Source organism: Phalaenopsis equestris, unplaced genomic scaffold (assembly GCF_001263595.1).
Source record: "Phalaenopsis equestris unplaced genomic scaffold, ASM126359v1 Scaffold000036, whole genome shotgun sequence".
Taxonomy (NCBI): Eukaryota; Viridiplantae; Streptophyta; class Magnoliopsida; order Asparagales; family Orchidaceae; genus Phalaenopsis; species Phalaenopsis equestris.
In genome coordinates, this window is record NW_018164478.1 from 10245 (window position 1) to 30601 (window position 20357).

Genomic DNA, 20357 nt, shown 5'->3' on the forward strand with positions numbered 1-20357 from the left:
TTAAACACTGACCTCTTCAGATGAAGAAGTATGTTCGTGTTCAGTTTGTTTGCTCGTTAATTTAAGAAAAAAACATTGCTTTTGTTTTGAGCTTCATTAGCTTTACTAGATTTATTGCTCAATGCGCACATACTCGTGACATAATGGTTGAGGGTACAGTTTTTCATTGTGAGTTCGTGAATTTGAATCACACATATCTTCTTTTGGGCTCATATTTTCAAAAAAATTGTCGCTCAATTAAAAATAATAATGTTAGTACGTTTATCAATTTTAAACTCTGTTTGGAACGATGAATCAAATTTAAATTGTAAGATTCACATGCATACTACTTAATTCATATGTAATTACATATTTATCTCTAAAATTCAATTTTTACATATACTCCGCCTTATCTATGCATGGAAAACTGTATTTCCATTTCTAAAAGTTAAAATAGTAATATTTTTTATTTGATGCGAATGATTATAATGTAAAAACAAAACATAAATACATAAGAGTTGGGGGGTATGTTATGTAAATGCTCTTTTGCATTCTATTTGTTGGCTTGCTGAAGAGTTAAATACGCAAATGTGAGGGTTCCAAAGTGCCGCATGACTAACAAAACATTTATGTAATGTTTTGTGACGACCAATAAAGAAGTTAATGAATAATCTCTCTTTGAGTGATTTTCTTTTGCACAAGTCCTTAAAATCATGATGCTATGGTGGCAGAAGTGCTTTAAAGTTAAGCATATGAGCACTATAATTACATGTAATTAGTATATGTGCTTGGAAAATTGAGTTGGTAGGGTAAGAGATTGATCTTAGTTATTTTTTTTTATATCTTTTACACAAACAATCAAGCAAAAGCAAAAGCTACTCAAGATTTTCTTATTTGAAAAAGTTTGAGAGGGGAAAATCATTTGAGATTTGCATAGCTTAATAACTTTCATTATTTGTAGAAAATTGTTATGAGAGTGATCCACTTACATGCAATATATATTTTAATGTTGTGGCAACTAAGCATTAATTAGAGTTGTGATGCATGTCATGTTGGAGACGACTATGATGAAGGCTAAGCTATAGTGTTTTATAGCAAGATGATGTTTATTATATTGGTTTTATGATGGTTCAGGTTAGGTTATGATGATAATTGGAAAGTACAATTATTGTAACAAGGTTCTATTTAGAGAAAAATCAAGATATAAATGGGCTGCCCCTAGTAATATAACTATAACATAAGGTTATGGTGTAGATGTTATGTGAGATGCGCACACCACAATCTTAGAGCTGTGATGCATGTCATGTTGGAGATGACTATGATGAAGGCTAAGCTATAGTGTTTTATAGCAAGATGATGTTTATTATATTGGTTTTATGATGGTTCAGGTTAGGTTATGATGATAATTGGAAAGTACAATTATTGTAACAAGGTTCTATTTAGAGAAAAATCAAGATATAAATGGGCTCCCTCCAGTAATATAACTAAAACATAAGGTTATGGTGTAGATGTTATGTGAGATGCACACACCACAATCTTAGAGCTGTGATGCATGTCATGTTGGAGATGACTATGATGAAGGCTAAGCTATAGTGTTTTATAGCAAGATGATGTTTATTATATTGGTTTTATGATGGTTCAGGTTAGGTTATGATGATAATTGGAAAGTACAATTATTGTAACAAGGTTCTATTTAGAGAAAAATCAAGATATAAATGGGCTGCCCCTAGTAATATAACTATAACATAAGGTTATGGTGTAGATGTTATGTGAGATGCGCACACCACAATCTTAGAGCTGTGATGCATGTCATGTTGGAGATGACTATGATGAAGGCTAAGCTATAGTGTTTTATAGCAAGATGATGTTTATTATATTGGTTTTATGATGGTTCAGGTTAGGTTATGATGATAATTGGAAAGTACAATTATTGTAACAAGGTTCTATTTAGAGAAAAATCAAGATATAAATGGGCTGCCCCTAGTAATATAACTATAACATAAGGTTATGGTGTAGATGTTATGTGAGATGCACACACCACAATCTTAGAGCTGTGATGCATGTCATGTTGGAGACGACTATGATGAAGGCTAAGCTATAGTGTTTTATAGCAAGATGATGTTTATTATATTGGTTTTATGATGGTTCAGGTTAGGTTATGATGATAATTGGAAAGTACAATTATTGTAACAAGGTTCTATTTAGAGAAAAATCAAGATATAAATGGGCTGCCTCCAGTAATATAACTAAAACATAAGGTTATGGTGTAGATGTTATGTGAGATGTGTACACCACAATATAACATGGATGTGCAGGAATTGATGCTCTAATGATAGCTTGTAGGAATTCTCGAAGGATTTGAGTAACTATTCAAACTCGTTTATTCTAAAATGTTATATATCTATTACAACTCTTGAATTCATTTTCAGATTCTGAGTCAGAGGATGTTTTCTCAATGTCGACCTACTCAGCCATCCTACGCAGCTTCGATAAGAACTGGCTGGGTGATGGTATTACGCTAATATTTTTTCAAATATGTACATCTTATTACCACGACTAATTGCATCGATTGCTCTGAGTTAAAATTTTGACTGCTTCTTGAAAAATATAATTTTTGTGATATATGTTATCATTGATTCGAGATCATCCAAAATTATTGTGAAAAAGTCTAACCAATTTTATAAAAAATATTTCAATCTCTTGGAAAAAAAAAAGTCATCTGTCAAAAATAGTTCAAAAGATAAAAGAGGCTTGTTCGATCTCAAGTACAGACTCTAATCGGTTAGACGACTACAGAGTAAATGAAAATTGAAACTTTTCGTCAAGGGCCTTTTTGAAACTCCAATTGTATAAATTTATTTACATATATTAAAGTGAACTCTGATTTAGCCATCTCAAAAATTCCAAAATAAAATTTATTGCAAATATCCCCCTCAAGGACTAGTTCATAAAACTTTTGATTTAAAATTGGTCATCAAGGAGCTCTTCTAGAAAAGTTAATGGCGGACGTTGTCTTTTATGGTTAGCAGTATGTCCAAATCATAATGGGCCTAATGAAGAGAACTGACTGTGCTATCAATCCAGTTGGTTTAACAGCTATTTATTTTAATTTGTGGCCCATTGATTAGAGGATAAGATTACTTCATTAAGATGATGACTCGGAGCCACATTATCTTTCAGCGGCATTTACATACATGCCACATAATTCAGATGTATTTGCATGTCTGACGCCTGAACTTCATTGTTTACATTCATAACACTAAAAAATTTAACATCACATCAGAAATATCATCAGAAACACATTTTTATGCATTGGTTCATAACATCAAAGTGTTATAAATATAGAAAGATTTATATGTTACCTCTATATCTGAACTTCTATATATATATATAAAGCTAGGAAAGCTGGCAGCTTAACATGGTTTTAATGAGACAATCGCCAAAACAATGATGTGCAGCACTTCATTAGCCTCGTAATAGTGAATTGAAGAAAATGAATTTGGACCCCAACAATTATTGAAGACTTTCATGCACGTCAATCCTCCCTAAGAAATATAAATAGAAATTCTCAACCCTTTCTAAGGGATAAACAAGTTATCTCAAAATTTTTATGATAGAATATTAAAATATTGCCGGCATGGAGCAAATCAACTTAGTTGGCTGGCAACGCCGACTCAGCTTAGCCGAGTGTAGCGATTTTATTGAGCCGAGGTCATAGCAGCCCAACCCGTCGAGCTAGAAAGCAGCCAAAAGATACACTTACATCTTCAATTAAAGTAGGGGTAAAAATATAATACCTTTATATTGTATTATCTCTCCTATAAATAGAAATATCATTTTATGAGAAAAAGATGTTAGACAATATGTTTTATCGTTGATGATTGCTCACCCCCCCCTCTCTCTCTCTCTCTCATTCTTTTTTAAGTTCTATTCCTTAGAGTGTAATTCACAGACAAATCATGATTCAACGAATATAAAATTAAGATGATTGATATTTAGTTTTAAAAATATACACATTGATCAATCTAATTAGTTTTGTTATAACTATAGGATGGTAAAAGAAATATAAAAAAAAGCATTCATTCATCTCCTAAAATCATAATTATTAGTAGCCATGTATATATTATAAATTACATAGCCTTTAATTGATTTACAATATTTTAGGTCATAAAATTAGTCATCAATTCATTTTAAACAACATTAAAATCTTTTAGGGACCTTTTGGTTGCACGCATTATCAATGTATTATAAATGAAACGTGATGGTTTCAAAACTTGGCATTTTGTTGAATAAAAAAATGGATTGTTGTGTAACATATTGCCAAATTTGGAATCCACCATTTAGTTCAAAATCGATGTATTTATAAATAGACCAAATCAGTCATTTTCTGAATAATTGCACGAGCTACGATAACAACCATCATGTTCGATCGCTGCAATTACAAGCCATTGTGGCCCATCATTGTTGTTGATCAGTTTCCAATGTTTACCACTATTACCCACTAGCGGCTTTCGCATTGATTTTATCTTGTTTCAAGTTAAACATAAGAAAAATATAATAATTTGTATTTATTTTTTACTTAATTGAACAACTCAAACCTAATTCAAATGCACTATTAATTTATTGCATTTATTTTTCACAAATGAAATGATTATTTATTCATTTTCTATAAATTAAAAATATACCAATTTTATGAGTTGATACATGACTACATCAACATAAGTTTTATAAATTTTGATGTCCAATAATTTTATTGCGCCTTATATTATCTATCTATCTATCTATCTATCTATCTAACAAAGTTTATACGTAAATATATAGACATTGAAGGATATTATAGTAAATCTATGTAGAATTATAAAGTTTTATTGTCTGCTCCTTTGAAAGGGGTTGGCACTGAGTAAAGAGGAAAAAATATTACATCAGGACTTCTAAGGTAGAACTATGTTCGAATTTGAATCTTCAGTTGTGTTACTTGAATATTAGGAAAAAATATTACATCAGGACTCCTAACGTAGAGCTATGTTCGGATTTGAATATTCAGTTGTGTTACATAAATATTTCATTTGAGTTATTTGTAAAAATGATATCTTATTCGAGTATTATATGATGTTATTCAATTATTTTGCAGTGTTATTGAAATATTCCATCACGTTACTTGATTTTTTGCTGAAGTGTTATTGAAATATTCCCCCACATTACTTGATTTGGGCTATGTTATTCCACTAATATGGACAAATAACATAGCCCTAAATCAAATAATGACATGAAATATTTCATTAACACCTTCAGCTTAGCCGAGTGTAGCGATTTTATTGAGCCGAAGTCATAGTAGCCCAACCCGTCGAGCTAGAAAGCAGCCGAAAGATAGACTTACATATTCCATTAATGTAGGGGTAAAAATGTAATACCTTTATATTGTATCCTCTCTCCTATAAATAGAGAGATCATTTTATGAGAAAAAGAGGATAGACAGTATGTTTTATTGTTGATGATTGCTCACTCCTTTCTCTCTCCCTCATTCCTTCTTAAGTTCTATTTGTTAGAGTGTGATTCACAGACAAATCATGATTCAACAAATATAAAATTAAGATGATTGATATTTACTTTTAAAAATCTACACATTGATCAATCTAATTAGTTTTTTTATAACTATAGGATGGTAACCTAAAATCATAATTATTAGTAGCCATGCATATATTATAAACTACATAACCTTTAATTGATTTACAATATCATAAAATTAGTCATCAATTCATTTTAAACAATATTAAAATCTTTTAGGGACCTTTTAGTTGCACGCATTATCAATGTATTATAAATGAAACGTGATGGTTTCAAAACTTGGCATTTTGTTGAATAAAAAAATGGATTGTTGTGTAACATATTGCCAAATTTGGAATCCACCATTTAGTTCAAAATCGATGTATTTATAAATAGACCAAATCAGTCATTTTCTGAATAATTGCACGAGCTACGATAACAACCATCATGTTCGATCGCTGCAATTACAAGCCATTGTGGCCCATCATTGTTGTTGATCAGTTTCCAATGTTTACCACTATTACCCACTAGCGGCTTTCGCATTGATTTTATCTTGTTTCAAGTTAAACATAAGAAAAATATAATAATTTGTATTTATTTTTTACTTAATTGAACAACTCAAACCTAATTCAAATGCACTATTAATTTATTGCATTTATTTTTCACAAATGAAATGATTATTTATTCATTTTCTATAAATTAAAAATATACCAATTTTATGAGTTGATACATGACTACATCAACATAAGTTTTATAAATTTTGATGTCCAATAATTTTATTGCGCCTTATATTATCTATCTATCTATCTATCTATCTATCTAACAAAGTTTATACGTAAATATATAGACATTGAAGGATATTATAGTAAATCTATGTAGAATCATAAAGTTTTATTGTCGGCTCCTTTGAAAGGGGTTGGCACTGAGTGAAGAGGAAAAAATATTATATAAGGACTCCTAAGGTAGAGCTATGTTCAAATTTGAATATTCGGTTGTGTTACATGAATATTAGGAAAAAATATTACATCAGGACTCCTAACGTAAAGCTATGTTCGGATTTGAATATTCAGTTGTGTTACATAAATATTCCATTTGAGTTATTTGTAAAAATGATATCTTATTCGAGTATTATATGATGTTATTCAATTATTTTGCAGTGTTATTGAAATATTCCATCACGTTACTTGATTTTTTGCTGAAGTGTTATTGAAATATTCCCCCACATTACTTGATTTGGGCTATGTTATTCCACTAATATGGACAAATAACATAGCCCTAAATCAAATAATGACATGAAATATTTCATTAACACCTCAAAATAATCGAATAACACTATATAATACTCAAATAATATATAATTTTTATAAATAATATAGATAAAATATTCCCATAACACACTCTAATATTTCAAACCCATAGTCAGTAGTACTCATGTAATATTTGTCCGGGTGAAAGAAGCGGGAACCCTCGTCCCCGCAGTCAGGAGTACTGAGACTGACTGTCCATGGCGTGGTACGATGGAATGAAGGAGCCACGTCTCGTGATCTGTCCCGGTAAACTTCAGCCATTTTAATATAACTGTATCCTTTCTTTCAAGCCGTTATCGTTATTACTCTCTTTGCTGCGTCTCGTTGTTCTTGTATTGGTCTATGTTTTAGCGTTAATGTTCTATTTAGGGTTTGTCCGATCGGTCAACTTGGATTTATTGGTCAATGTTGATCATCAGTGGCTGTATTTTTTTATCTTTGTTGCAGTGAAAGCCACACAAGATGTAAATCAAAATGAAAATAGAAGCGGCGAAGGATGCATTTTGTCTTTGATTCATCCAAAATCAGGTATATATTTCTTTGAATTTGTTATCTGGTTTCGATGTTCATTTCTAGGTAGAACTGCCTGGTATCCAAAATTTCTAATTGCGTGTTCTTGCCATGGTTATCCCTCTCGTTTTCCATCAGGGTGCTATAAATCGAAATTGTATCAATGGCTTTAGTTGCACGCAGTTTGCTAAGATAAGGCTACGCCTTGTTTAATATACTTAATGATTTGTGTGGCTCGTTCGAACATGTCCGAGAAAGTAGAAACAAATCTTAGGCTGCTACATGTTTTACTTTGTGTGATGAATAAAAGAAGTTGTTTTAACATTAGGAAGGATCACTTGTCCTTTTTTTTTTTTTTTGATAAAATCTCATAGAAGACCCTCAGCCCATAAAGCTAAGATAAGGGTGCGCCTTGTTTTTAAATGTTCTCAATTTCTTACATGCCATTGTATCTCATTTTTTACTTCTTTTATGAGTATTTTCTTGACCAAATTAAAATGATACGGTCTTAACGTTGATCCTTGATTTAATTTTACTTTTATTTAGAATTCTTTGGTTACTCCACTATTGTTTTTAATGCTAGACAACACTTACGAAAATAACTATGTGGTGCATAGCATTAATAAAGTCATGTGAAATCTATTTCCATCTCTTTATAATTTTTCATTAGTTGACAGCATAAAAATCACCTTCTTATTGGATAATTTTAGTGTAAGACTGAAATGATTCTTTAATTTTGATATTTTTTCTAAATTTGTATTTCAATTTTCTCTCTATTAACTTAATTGCATGCCTCATAAAGTGAAACTTTAGTTATGTTAACATTTTCTTTAAAATTGCAGAAGCTTAAAATTTAAGTGGCCAATTAGGCATTTTAAATGCTTCATTTGCACTAATACCTGAACCCTTAAGCTATTATGAATTAAATATTTTGCATTTTGTGATCTTGTTGAGCTCATTGAAGTGATCATTTATTAAACCACGCTCTTTAGTTCTACACACTTCATGACAAAATTAGATTCACATATTTTGGTTTTTGACTTTTTTTAACAGGAAATCCAACATCTTATATGTTAAAGGATGGGCTTCTTCAAGAATTTCACTGGTTTAAGCAATGTTATGGTTCTTGGTTCCTAGGTGATTATGCATGTGAAGGTAAGTCTAATATTTTGATTCAATTTCTTTTTTAAAATATTATTCACATTAATAGAATTCACATTCTGAATTTCTTTTAGATATGGTGTTCTAAATATTATTTGAATGTTTGGATTCTTGGAATAAGCTTTTGTGATTGAAAAATCATTTTTGATAAGCATGGAAATATCATCTTTAATTTAGGATTCGTTTGGGATTTTTTTTGCTAATTTAAGATTCGTTTGAGGAGTAAAGTTGCCTATATTCAGCAACAACTCATTAACTTAGGAATCAACTTGCACTATAATGATCTAATTTGGGTTAAAGAAGTTTCAACGATGCATGCAAGTGTATAAAGTAATATAACTACCTTGTATGTATGTTGAATGGTTAGTTATAGTACACACTGTCTTAGCTACTAAACTACTTGTTCTGGGAGATTTACTAGTTTTTAAGCTGCTTTTTGCCATTGTAAGCGGGATAACCTGCAGAACATTAAGCATGCTTGTAGATTTATGTCATGATGCAATACTAACTGCAATTTTTCCTGCAATCAGGAAGATAAGTAGTTGATCGATAGGCATGTGTGCAGCTTATGTTAGCTGAATTTGAGAGATAATTAGGGCACATATCCTTTGTTACTTTGTCAGTTATCATAATTTTTTGAAGTTTGGAGAGCCAAAAAACATGGAAGTTCTTCATATATTATAACGACACCATTCTAGGGTTACTAATTGGTGTATAAGGATCTAGGAAAGGGTTACATGGCTGTAGGATGAGAATAGATGGAAATTAAAATGAGGTGGGGGTGCTTGGGAATGAATCGGAGAGCTACAACAGCTGCCTTGGGTGAAAAGTGAGAACAACCATGGGAAAGGATGTTGGTAAGCATTAAAATGTATTCAGAAGTCTGGAAGATTTACCGCCTGTCTCCCATCAAGTTACAATCACACTACCTAAAATAGAAGAGGGTATAACACTCTAAGCGGAGATAAAAATAGAGAAACAAGTAAAAATAACATAAAATTAACTAAAAGTTGCCTAAAACCAGCACAGAGCAAAATATATATGAAAAATCTCCCTAGGTAACCCTAATCCTAATTAACGCACGCAAATATAAGTCGTAAGGGTTGGTCGACCTAACGGGATTTAGAAAAACCCACACTAGTTCGGCTCATGCCTTCCCGAAGAATCCCTAGACGGACATCCCGTGACTTTTTTTTTTTTTTTTCGTTGGAGCAAAAATTATAGCTCCCATGCATTCTCCCAGGGTGGGAGGGACCTCACCTTCATTACTAGGAGCGTTTGAATCCTTGTAGTATTGAGACAAGATGCTAACGTTAAAATTATTAGAAATATTATAATTTCTCATTAGATTAATCTTATAAGCATTGTCAGTAACTTTGACAATTCTGAATAGACATTCTGCTCTAGGCTTGAGCATCTGAAATGAACCCGCAGGAAGTTATTTCTTTAGCCTGAGCCACACCAAGTCCCCTTCTTTGAAGACCATGATTTTATTTGTCTTGTTAGCCCGTCTCTGACTGTTGATGTTCTGTTTTGCAATGTACTTCTTTAGCCTGAGCCACACCAAGTCCCCTTCTTTGCAATGTATTTCTTCACTTACTCATGTAAGGTCTGTACCTCTCTAACTTTGGCCTTAGATCAATACTAAACCTAGTAGTGGGAAGAATATGTACATCTAACAACGAGAGACAGTTTTGCTTGTATACAATCTCAGAGGGACTGTTGTTAGCAAACTCAACATGAGGGAGAACCAAATCGTCCTAGTGTTGTTTTTTCCCATAAAACATCTAAGTAGATTTCCCAAATTTCGATTCACCATTTCTGCTATTCATCTATTTGAGGGTATGCTGTTGAATTGAATTGTAGCTTTTTACCCAACTTACTCTAAATGGTCCTCCAAAAAATGCTAAATATTCATGTTGTTTAACTGATGGTCTTGGATATTCCATCATGCGGGCAATCTCCTTGAAATATAAATATGCAATATTTGAAGGGTTTATCATCTTGTGACAATGTCAAATATGTTATCATCTTGGAAAAGTGGTCCACTATCACCATAATCGAATCATTGCTTCGTTATGTATTTGGGAGCCCCACAACAAAGCTCATCCTTAGATCCAACCAAGGTGATTCTAGAACGAGAAGGGGAGTGTACCTATTTTCTACTCTGGGTTTTGGCTAAGTGATATACCTTGCAATATTGAACATGTCTTTTCACATATTGTGTCAACTCATGCCAGTAAAAGTTCCCTTTTATTGTGGAAAGGTCCAACCATCCCTCCATTGTTGCACTCCTAACAATGTTCTCTGTGACTAAACTTCTAAGAATGCATCATTTGTTTGATAGAACAAATGACGATTCAATATATGAAACTATTCGTACGGTTTTTCTTGACAATGAATACAAATATTATGGAAATCCCCATGAGTTGTGTATCCCTTACTAACTCAATGCTAATTACCTTTGAATGCATAGTAGTGATCAATAAGAGATAATGACTCAATGACTGTGGGCTAGATTAGTTCACAATAGCTTCGATCTTCATATGGTCTATCTTGATGCTGGTATCTGAAACAATATATCCAAGAAAGCATGTTTGCTGTGTTAGAAAATGATACTTTGGGTGGTTATATGACTGCTATATTCGTAGAACTCTAAACACCTGTCACAATTGCTATAAATGCTCCTCATTTGAACTACTGTATAATAAAATATGGTAAAAATACATAATCATAATTTGTTTATGAAGGCTTGAAAAACTTGGTTTATCAGCCTTGTAAAGGTGCTTTGGAGGCATTGGACATGCCAAAAGGTACGTTCATCAACTCACACAATTCATCCCACATCTTGAAGGCTGTCTTTCACTCATCATTGGGCCTTCACTCCGCAAGTCTATCTTGAAAAATATGCATTCTCCATGCAATTGATCCAATAAATCATTCAATCTTGAAATATATAATGGGTATTTAATGACGAGCTTGTTCACTGCTCTGTTGTCAATACATATACGTCACAATTTATTTTTAGACATAATTAAGGCTGACAGAACACAAAGACTGATACTCTCACGATTAACTCCAGGGTCATTCAATTGACATTTTGTTTCTCCAGCTCATACTCTACTAGTAGCTTTAGGTTAGCTGGTCGGTTTGGGAGCACTAATCCTGGAATGGGAGTTATGGCATGTTGAATCCCATGCAACGGTGGTAATTCATAGGGTAAGCTATCAGTCATGACATCTTGAAACTCCTCCAATATAGTTCACATCATCTCATGTATCTACTCCTCCCTCTCACTATCACTAGGATCAGTCCCACTGTTGTCTCTCATAGCTTGTAAAAAATTAGCACAAGGTATCATAGCTTCTTTTCTGTTTGAGTACTCATCACTGCTTACTTATTCGAAGGTAGAAAGATAATATGCTTCTTGTCCTTCATAAATGATTAGTTATTTTTGTGGCCATTATGAAGTGCATCTTTGCCATATTGCCATGGTCGACCCAATAGAAGTTGACATGCATGCATCTACAGAATATCACACCACACTTGATATTGTAGCTTGTCTCAAATGGACAACTCTTCCAAACATCTCTTATCAACTGATCTCATTCTCGTTTTTCAACCAAGTTAAATTGTGATTGAGATTGTTTCTTTGTAGTGAGGTTTAATTTGTCCACCATCTAGACAAACACCACATTTTTATAATTGTATCTGTTTATAAGCATACCTTCTCATTCATTATGTAATGAGTACGAAAGATGTTATGCCTTATCCCTTCCTTACTTTCTCTTGGGTTCAGTTTGGAGAACTTGTTTAACCACAAGCATCTCACCCTAATCTCGAGTAGCTGATACTCCTTCCCATTCTTCTCATCTCCATAATCTACATTATCTTATGCTTCCATTGCATTTTGCTCTATCAAAACCACATTTTTTTTTGATCGGTTGGATGCTATGTGTCCATACCCATGCCAATTGAAACATTTCTTAGCTATGAATGTCTTGGGTGTGTTGGCATGATCAATTCTTTTTTCTTATGTGCTGATTTCTCGTCTCGAGGGGCACTTCTTGGCACTCTGGTCGGTGTGTTTTTGTTGCCCGATCTAATGGTCGAACCCTATTTGAAGTGGCGCTGATGCTATTTTGCTGCTTCTCTACTTTCAAGGCTAAGGTTTGTATAACTTGCAAGATCCAATAAAAGATCTTAATTCTCTAAGGTACTAGACTATGGTGTTCTCTTCTAGTTCTACGAACTCACACTTTTGTATTGGTTTTTCAAATTCAGTAGTATATTTATCTACTAATATGTCCTGCTGCAAATGGTGAAGCTTAAACCTATCTATAATGTGTTGGGAGGCATTTGCACTTCATCTTCTTCTTTATCTTAAACCAGTTTATGATCTTTTTTTCCCTCATATTAATGCAGACACTTCAAATTGTCCCACCATAGGAAAACATTATTTTTTAACTTAATGACAATTAGCTTCAATCTTCAATTGAGTGTAATTTTGTTTGTATATAAAGACATGTTTATTTATCTAGAGCCACTCAATGAATTTGTCCAAATCAATACAACCATCAAAATTCGATACATCAATCTTCTCTTCAAAGTCACCCTCCCTTCTATATTCAATGTTAAACTAATGCAACATTTGCCCTTTGTCATTCGAGGCTTCTTAGAGGTTGTTTGATTCCCTGTGTTTTTGATGTAAAGTAAACTAAATATTGAGGTTTTTAAAATTTTGATGTTTGGGTGAATGAAAATGAATGCATTGTAAAATTTTAATAAATTTGGACTCACACTATAGTTCAAAATCGACACTTCAAATTCTCCCATTATAGTGAAGCACTATTTTTTAATTTAGTAGGTAGCTTCACTATTCTATTAGGTGAAATGTCCTTAAACTCAAAAATTTGTTTTATTGTTTGGAGTCACCGAATGAATCATCAGATCTATACGAACGTCAAAATCTGGTAAACTAATCTTCACTTCAGAGTTACAATCGCTCATTTGGCTGAACCGATGCAACGTTGGCTCTTCATTTCTTGTGGCTTATTAGGGGATATTTTATTTAATGCATTTTCGGTGTAAAAATTACATGTAGGGTTTTTTTAAATATTGGCGTTCGGAATGAAAAATGATTGTAGTATAAAATTTTGGTGTATATGGAATTCACAATGCAATTTAAAACTTGCATATTATGTTCTCCCACCACTTAAAATCACTCTTTTTTAACTTAATAACAGCTAGCGTCACCCTTTATTTAGGATTGTGTACTCAAGGACTTGATTTACTGTTTGGAACCACTCAATGAATTTTTTTTTTATCATACAACTGTCAAAAGCCGATAAATCAACCTTCACACAGAAGTCACCCTCTTTCCTGCTATACTCAATGCCGAAATGACGCAACATCAACGCTTCATTGCTTGTGGCTTCTTAGGGACTATTTGGTTCCGTGTGTTTATGGTGTAAAGGTAAACCGAATGCAGGGTTTTAAAATTTTGATGTTTGGTTGAATGAAAAAAGAATGCAATATAAAATTTTTTGTTAATTTGACATTCACACTACAATTCAAAATCGGTGTATTCCAAATTCATTAGATTTGATTGATTTTTTAATGCACTGAAAACTGCAGTCGTCACCGCTCTTGTTGGCCACTATTGGTCATCGTCGAATATGTTTTACATTAATTTCTTTTTTCTTCTGAAATAAAAAAACTTGCAATTACTTTAACTCAAACCTAACCTTAAAATATTTCAAATGCACTTAATTTCAATTTCACTATATTCTTTTTACATTGCATTTATTTTTTGAAGAACCGAACAAAAAAAAGGTTTTTTATCTTCTCCATTCAAGTAGTCACTGTTGTTGCTGTGGGTGACTTCTCATGTTCCCTTTTTTCAAAAGGAGCTAGCCATATATTCCTTTGTTCTTGATTAATCCTTTGGGAGTTTCTTCTTGGTAGCATGGTGATTTATTCTCTTTAGTTTCGGTCAAAGTGGCAATGTTGGATCTGGGGTTTTGCTGAAAGTTATATTTAGTTTTAGGTGGAAGGTGCTTGTGTATTTCAAATTGGAAAATTGGTGTATTCCAAATTCATTAGATTTGACTGGAGTTATGGCATGGGTTATGGGTTTAGGGTTTATACTTTGCCACCGAATGACACTGATCTATGGTTTAACAATGGATAAGGATCAAGTGAAGGGTTAGGATGGATGTAGGATAAGAGTAAATGTAAGAGCACCTGAAGAGTGCTTCTGAAGGAATCGGATAGCTACAGCAGCTGTCCTGCGTGAAAACATCCGAGGGAAAGGATGTAGGCAAGCATCCAGAGGTATTCAGAAGTCTACAAGATCTACCGCCTATTCTCGATCAAGTTACAGTCATACCACCTTAAAGTGAAAAAAGTACAACACTTCAAGCAGAGAGAAAAATAGAGAAATAAGTCTCTAATAACATTAAATAAACCAAAAGTGCCCAAAACCATTTCAAAGCAAAATATATAATAAAAATCATACAAGTAACCCTAATTCTAATTATAACAAGTAAATAGAAGCCCTAAGAGGGCTGGCCGGCCCAATAGAGTTTGGGAAAAACCTGAAATGGTTCGGTTCAGGCTTTCCTGAACAATCCATGGACGGACGATCCTTAGGTTCGTTTCTGCTGGAGGCAAAAACTAGAGCTCCCATATCACACCTTCATAAGAATCATCTTTATGATGTTATTTATATAAATATTTTTCAGTGTTGTTTGATGGTAAGGGCCAGCGGATCCTTCAGGGCATCTTAACAATTTCTGGTTGCATTTTTGTTGATAATTAATTCTAAGGGAGTTGTTTTTCTCCACTTGATGTTTCCATGAGAAGCACTGACACGAATCTGTTTCTTCAGAGAGATATCTGGTCATTATAGTAAAAGCTTTGATTATTTCAACCTTCTGTTTTCTTTTTTTCCTCGTTGCAGATGGAAGCTTATACTTCAGCACTCCTGTTGATCCTATTTTCATCTTTTTGCCAATTTTCAGCAATGCGCGATTAAAGGTAAAATTAAGATTAGTCTTGTTTCTTTTGCTGAAAGCATTTCATGATTAAACGAAGCCAGAAAAAAATGTGGAGTATTCTCTTAAAAACTTACCATGTGCAAAATCTCGAAACCAAACATTAGCTTTCGGCATTACTTAGGCCTGCGATTTCAGCAAAAATAAAACATCTTACTTATGATTTAATTCTATTGTGGTTGCTTTGTAACGTCTATTCATTGGCTATATATTTTATTTCCTAAATAATGTGATTTTTATTATTGTTCACCAAAAGAAAACTACTTGACCTCCTGCATATAGATGCAAGCTTTTAAGTTTTTTGTATGTAACTGTTCGCCATGCTAAGCTAGCGGTTAACGTTTGCATGCAGTAGCTGGTGGTTGCTGTTGATGATAATATTTGCTGGGAAGGGCTGTATGTCTGTTTGTTACCCTGCAATGATTAAAATGTTTATAGTTCATGTTGGTGGGGCTTCTATGTTGGCACAATAAATGGCTTTTCTTATGAAATTTTGTTTTTGAACGGAAGTGCAGTGGAACAGCAGACAGCTCCTTTCGTGTTTTTGATTGAACACAGGTTACGTGCAGCTAAACTATTGGTTATCTTTCCATCTTCCCTGTTAACCACAAAACACTTAGACTCTTGCAATATCGAAATCACATGCTTAAATTTCCTATACAGAAATCAGTGCAGTTAACAAATTTTTCGTAACAGCAAAATAATTAGTAAATCTTATGAGATTGGAGAATTTAAGAATCTGTACTTACCATGCATGAATTGTAAAGAAAACTATCAAATTAAATAAGAATTTTATCAAAATTGGGTAACATAAGCGCATAACTGCATGTAGGGATGCATCGAATTCAATATTTTCTATAGTCTATGGTACTGAAGTTAACTCAAACAATAATAGGAAAATCAAAAGTTCTCCTATCTAATACAAAGATTAAATATGGTTTATTTTACCTGGGTTCCAAGTTCCCTAAAGAGGCAAGCCCCTATAGTTAATTACATCCCAAATGACGGGAGTCATTTGAGAAAAACTCTCGATAATGATCAATGGTTCTAGTCTTCAAAAATTCAAAGTTTAGGTTTTCAAGGTAGGACGTGGAAAAAGGCAAGTGAGAGTGGCTCAAATAAGAACAGTTATTTCAGGAGTCCAAATAAAAGAGAAGGTAGGGGATGTCACTGATTCGAGGTAAATCTCGATGACTTCCCAGACTATCCTACGGTGTGGCTACATTTTTAGAGATGATGTTATTTGAATGTTCAATCCTGCCAATTTTATTAATGACGGCTGCAGCGACTGGTTTGCTGGGGATTGCAGGACAGCATGAGGACAGTTGTACGGGGCTTGCAGCAGCTAGGACAGGCGGTTGAAATTGTAAAACTGCAGTGAAAACAACAACCGGTTTCTGTTTGGAGGTGCTGCAGCAATGGAGATTGGACATGGGAAGGATGCAGAAGTGGACAAGGAATACAATCCCCACCACCTCAGGAGCGAGATACAGCCGGAACAACAGTCAAACTCTGGGATACAACTCTCAAAGGGAAAAACAGAACAACCGGTTTCTGTTTGGAGGTGCTGCAGCAATGGAGATTGGACATGGGAAGGATGCAGAAGTGGACAAGGAATACAATCACCACCACCTCAGGAGCGAGATACAGCCGGAACAGCAGTCAAACTCTGGGATACTACTCTCAAAGGGAAAAACAGAGACGTTGACAGTTGTCTTGACAAAAAATACACTAAAACTAAACCTAGAACATTCGGAACACAAATATAGAACCCTAGGATAATGAGGAGTGGCTCAAGAGGACTGACCGACTCTACAATATCAAAAAATTTGGACTGGTTCGGTTCAAGTATGAAAACAGGAGCTGTTTCCATCACGAGACTTCCCACATCACGCTTCAATTGCTTGAGCTCATCACAACCCGTGCTAGTTTATACCAAATAAAGCTTATGTTTGAAGATTCAAAAAATAGTAGGCCTAATCTGCAAATGCTGTTAGCTTCTAGACAATTTTGTATAATTCTCTTCTAGGTCCATAAATTTAGCTTTGAAACAATCTTTTTAAAATGCAGATAATATCTTGTAGCATATTTATATTTGTGTATACCGTTAAGAACATATCATTAGTATGTCTACTTTTTCTGTTTTTTGGCTTCCAATTAAGAAGTGTAAACTTCAGAATTAGACTTATTATACTTGAAAATTAAGCGCTTAGAATTTTGAATATTTTGCTCAATCATCATCATTTCAAAGAGTTATGTATTGCAACGCTATGCGTGGAAGTTTTATGAGCATTAAAGAATTAAATATTCAAATATTAAAATGATTCTTAAAATGTTTCGGTTAAGCAACTTTCCTTGAATCATACTGTCAAAGATAGGAAAAAAACACTAGTCAGTCCACTAGGAGCAGAAATAACAAGCCTTTTGAATTCTTATCATAAGCTTTAAGAGTATGCATCACCTTCTCCTTGTCACAAACATGATCACCAATATGAGCAAACTCATTGTCGAAGATAGAGATCTTGTTGTTATATTTGATCCCATGTATTTTTTTTTTGATCGAGTCATTGATGTTCACATCTTAATTTCATGACTGTCGTCATAGATAATCCTGAATAATTGTGACATGAATTGTGCCATATCTCTTTGGAAGACTTGACAGGAACAACTTGACTCAACTTATTTGGAGAAAGTAGACTTGATCCATTCAATTAGTAATTGATCTTGTGCAAAGCATTCTTTTAAACCAGCACATACGGCTCCGTTCAAGACTGGGTATCTTTGAATTTAGTCTTTTGCTAGTTTTTATTGTGGGGTATAAATAAGGCTTAATATGTTTAGGGTTAGGCTATATGTGTTATTACCTTGAATTTAGGGTTAAATTTGTGAGAGATTGCATATCTCTTGAATTGTAGGTGTTTATCTTTTATGTATTCGGGATCGAAGTCTCATGATCTCCCAATTGCGGGATCCTACCAGCTTGTAGAATCAGGGAGACTGAATGAGTTGTTTTCACTTGGTTGCCAATTTTTGCGAGAATTGTTATCATTTTTTCCTAATTTCTTATTTTTATTATATCTAATAAGGATAATCTTTTATTAGGTTTATTTACATGTTATTTTCTTGTTTAGCAGGCTTGAGTTTTGTTTGTGTTTTAGAGATTGTATCTCTGCTTTCAACCTTTAAGGAGTGTTATAACCTTTTCCTTTTGCATGTATTATGTCTGTATTCTCCTCAGGAATTGGTGTGAACCTTCTTGTTTCCTGTACTGCACTGTTTTATCATCCGCCTTGTTGTTTTCAGCACGGAAAGCTGTTGAACAGCTCAATATGTTGTCCAACAATACATTTCATCACTTATCCTCCTCTAAACGACATCGACCTCGCATAATATTATTCCTTTGTTATTCTCCAACCACCTCCACTCAAAATCCTTTTCCTGAACTCCTTTCAAGAGCCCTAGAATGATGTCATATGGTATTAGAGTCCGACAAACCTTAGATTTTAAAGAATTTGTCTTTCTTGGCCCAAATTCAAAATTCTAAAAAAAAAATCTCAGACATACCCAAATCATTCTACCATAATTCCTAGGCTTAACCTAATTTTTGAAATTCAACATTCCTACCGTCAACAAAAATTCACCTACCACCAAAATCGAAGCTCCCCGACCAACGTTTGATTTGCAATCCTACGTCCACCAAAAACCTGATCAGGAGCAGATGACGCCACACATCCAAGGAGAAGCCTTCAACGAAATGTCCAATGACCTACTATGGAGAATATGCATTAGGAAATCCTTCAATTCTTCAACTGTAACAATGGTTTGCCGCCTTTGATGATAGATAATCCGGTGAGGTCACCCATAATCATAACGGTGACTTGTCAGATCGATTGTGGGAATTGAATTCCTTTCATCGAGAAGTTTTTCGGTGACAAATAACAAATATCCTAGCAATTTGGCATGTAATACTAGAGAAGTTAGGTTCTTGGAGTAAATGTGGATTTAATGAATTTTAACGGTGACATGAATCCGAACGAGTTCATTGAGTAGCTTTAAACAATGGTTGTGTCTTTGAGTACAAAGACCTCCAATAAGACAACATGGTAAAACTAGCCGTCATTGATTTAAAGAAGCATGCATCTAAAATATAATAAGAAAATTTAATTAAATTTTGATTTTCGGTTTGTTCGGTTAAATGAGAACTCAAACCAAACAAATAAATTGAAAACTAAATATTAAGGTTCTAATTATTAAAAACCAAAATACATTTTTGAAACCGAATTGAATCAATCAAAATTATTCGATTCGGTTTGGTTTTTCAGTTTTGACCAAATATTGCACACCAAGAGCCGCTTGGGTTTAGGATCGTGCAATTGACTCCAATATTATGTGAGGGCATAAAAGGGGCTCACGGCTTGGGGTTGCATGTGAGGCAGGGAGGCGAGCAAGGAGCGAAGAGGAAGATAGGCAAGGTTCTGCTCTTTACGTGCAGCTGGGCTTGCAAACAGGGAAGGGTGCAAGAGAGGGCTTTGGTGAGTGGTGTAGGCGAAGGACCAAGCTGGTGAGTGCGTGATAATAGGGCAGGGAATAAGACTGGTTGAGGGCAGTTCAGTTTCTGGCTTACAAACTAGAGAGTGGAGTGTTTTCATGAAACTGTCCACGGGAGGAGAAGAATAAAATATTGAATAAAGTGGCAACAGGTAGCAGGATCTATGGGCAGGTGCAGTTACAAGTTTTAATTTTCTTTAAACAGTCGACCATTATTAAAACAAATCTATATCAATTAACCCAAAAATAT

General features: G+C 33.9%; 1 protein-coding gene across 2 annotated transcripts in view; it reads left to right on the plus strand.

Annotated features, from left to right (window-relative positions):
* Positions 1 to 6933: 6933 nt before the first annotated feature.
* The window catches only part of LOC110018982 (ribonuclease H2 subunit B), a 54437-nt gene continuing 41013 nt past the window's right edge, over positions 6934 to 20357 (plus strand). For both annotated transcript variants that reach the window (XM_020716494.1, XM_020716493.1), the window contains exons 1-4: positions 6934 to 7076; positions 7278 to 7358; positions 8394 to 8495; positions 15466 to 15542. In XM_020716494.1, the coding sequence (XP_020572153.1) occupies positions 7028 to 7076; positions 7278 to 7358; positions 8394 to 8495; positions 15466 to 15542 (309 nt within the window). In that variant the 5' untranslated portion in view covers positions 6934 to 7027. The remainder of the gene's footprint in view (positions 7077 to 7277; positions 7359 to 8393; positions 8496 to 15465; positions 15543 to 20357) is intronic.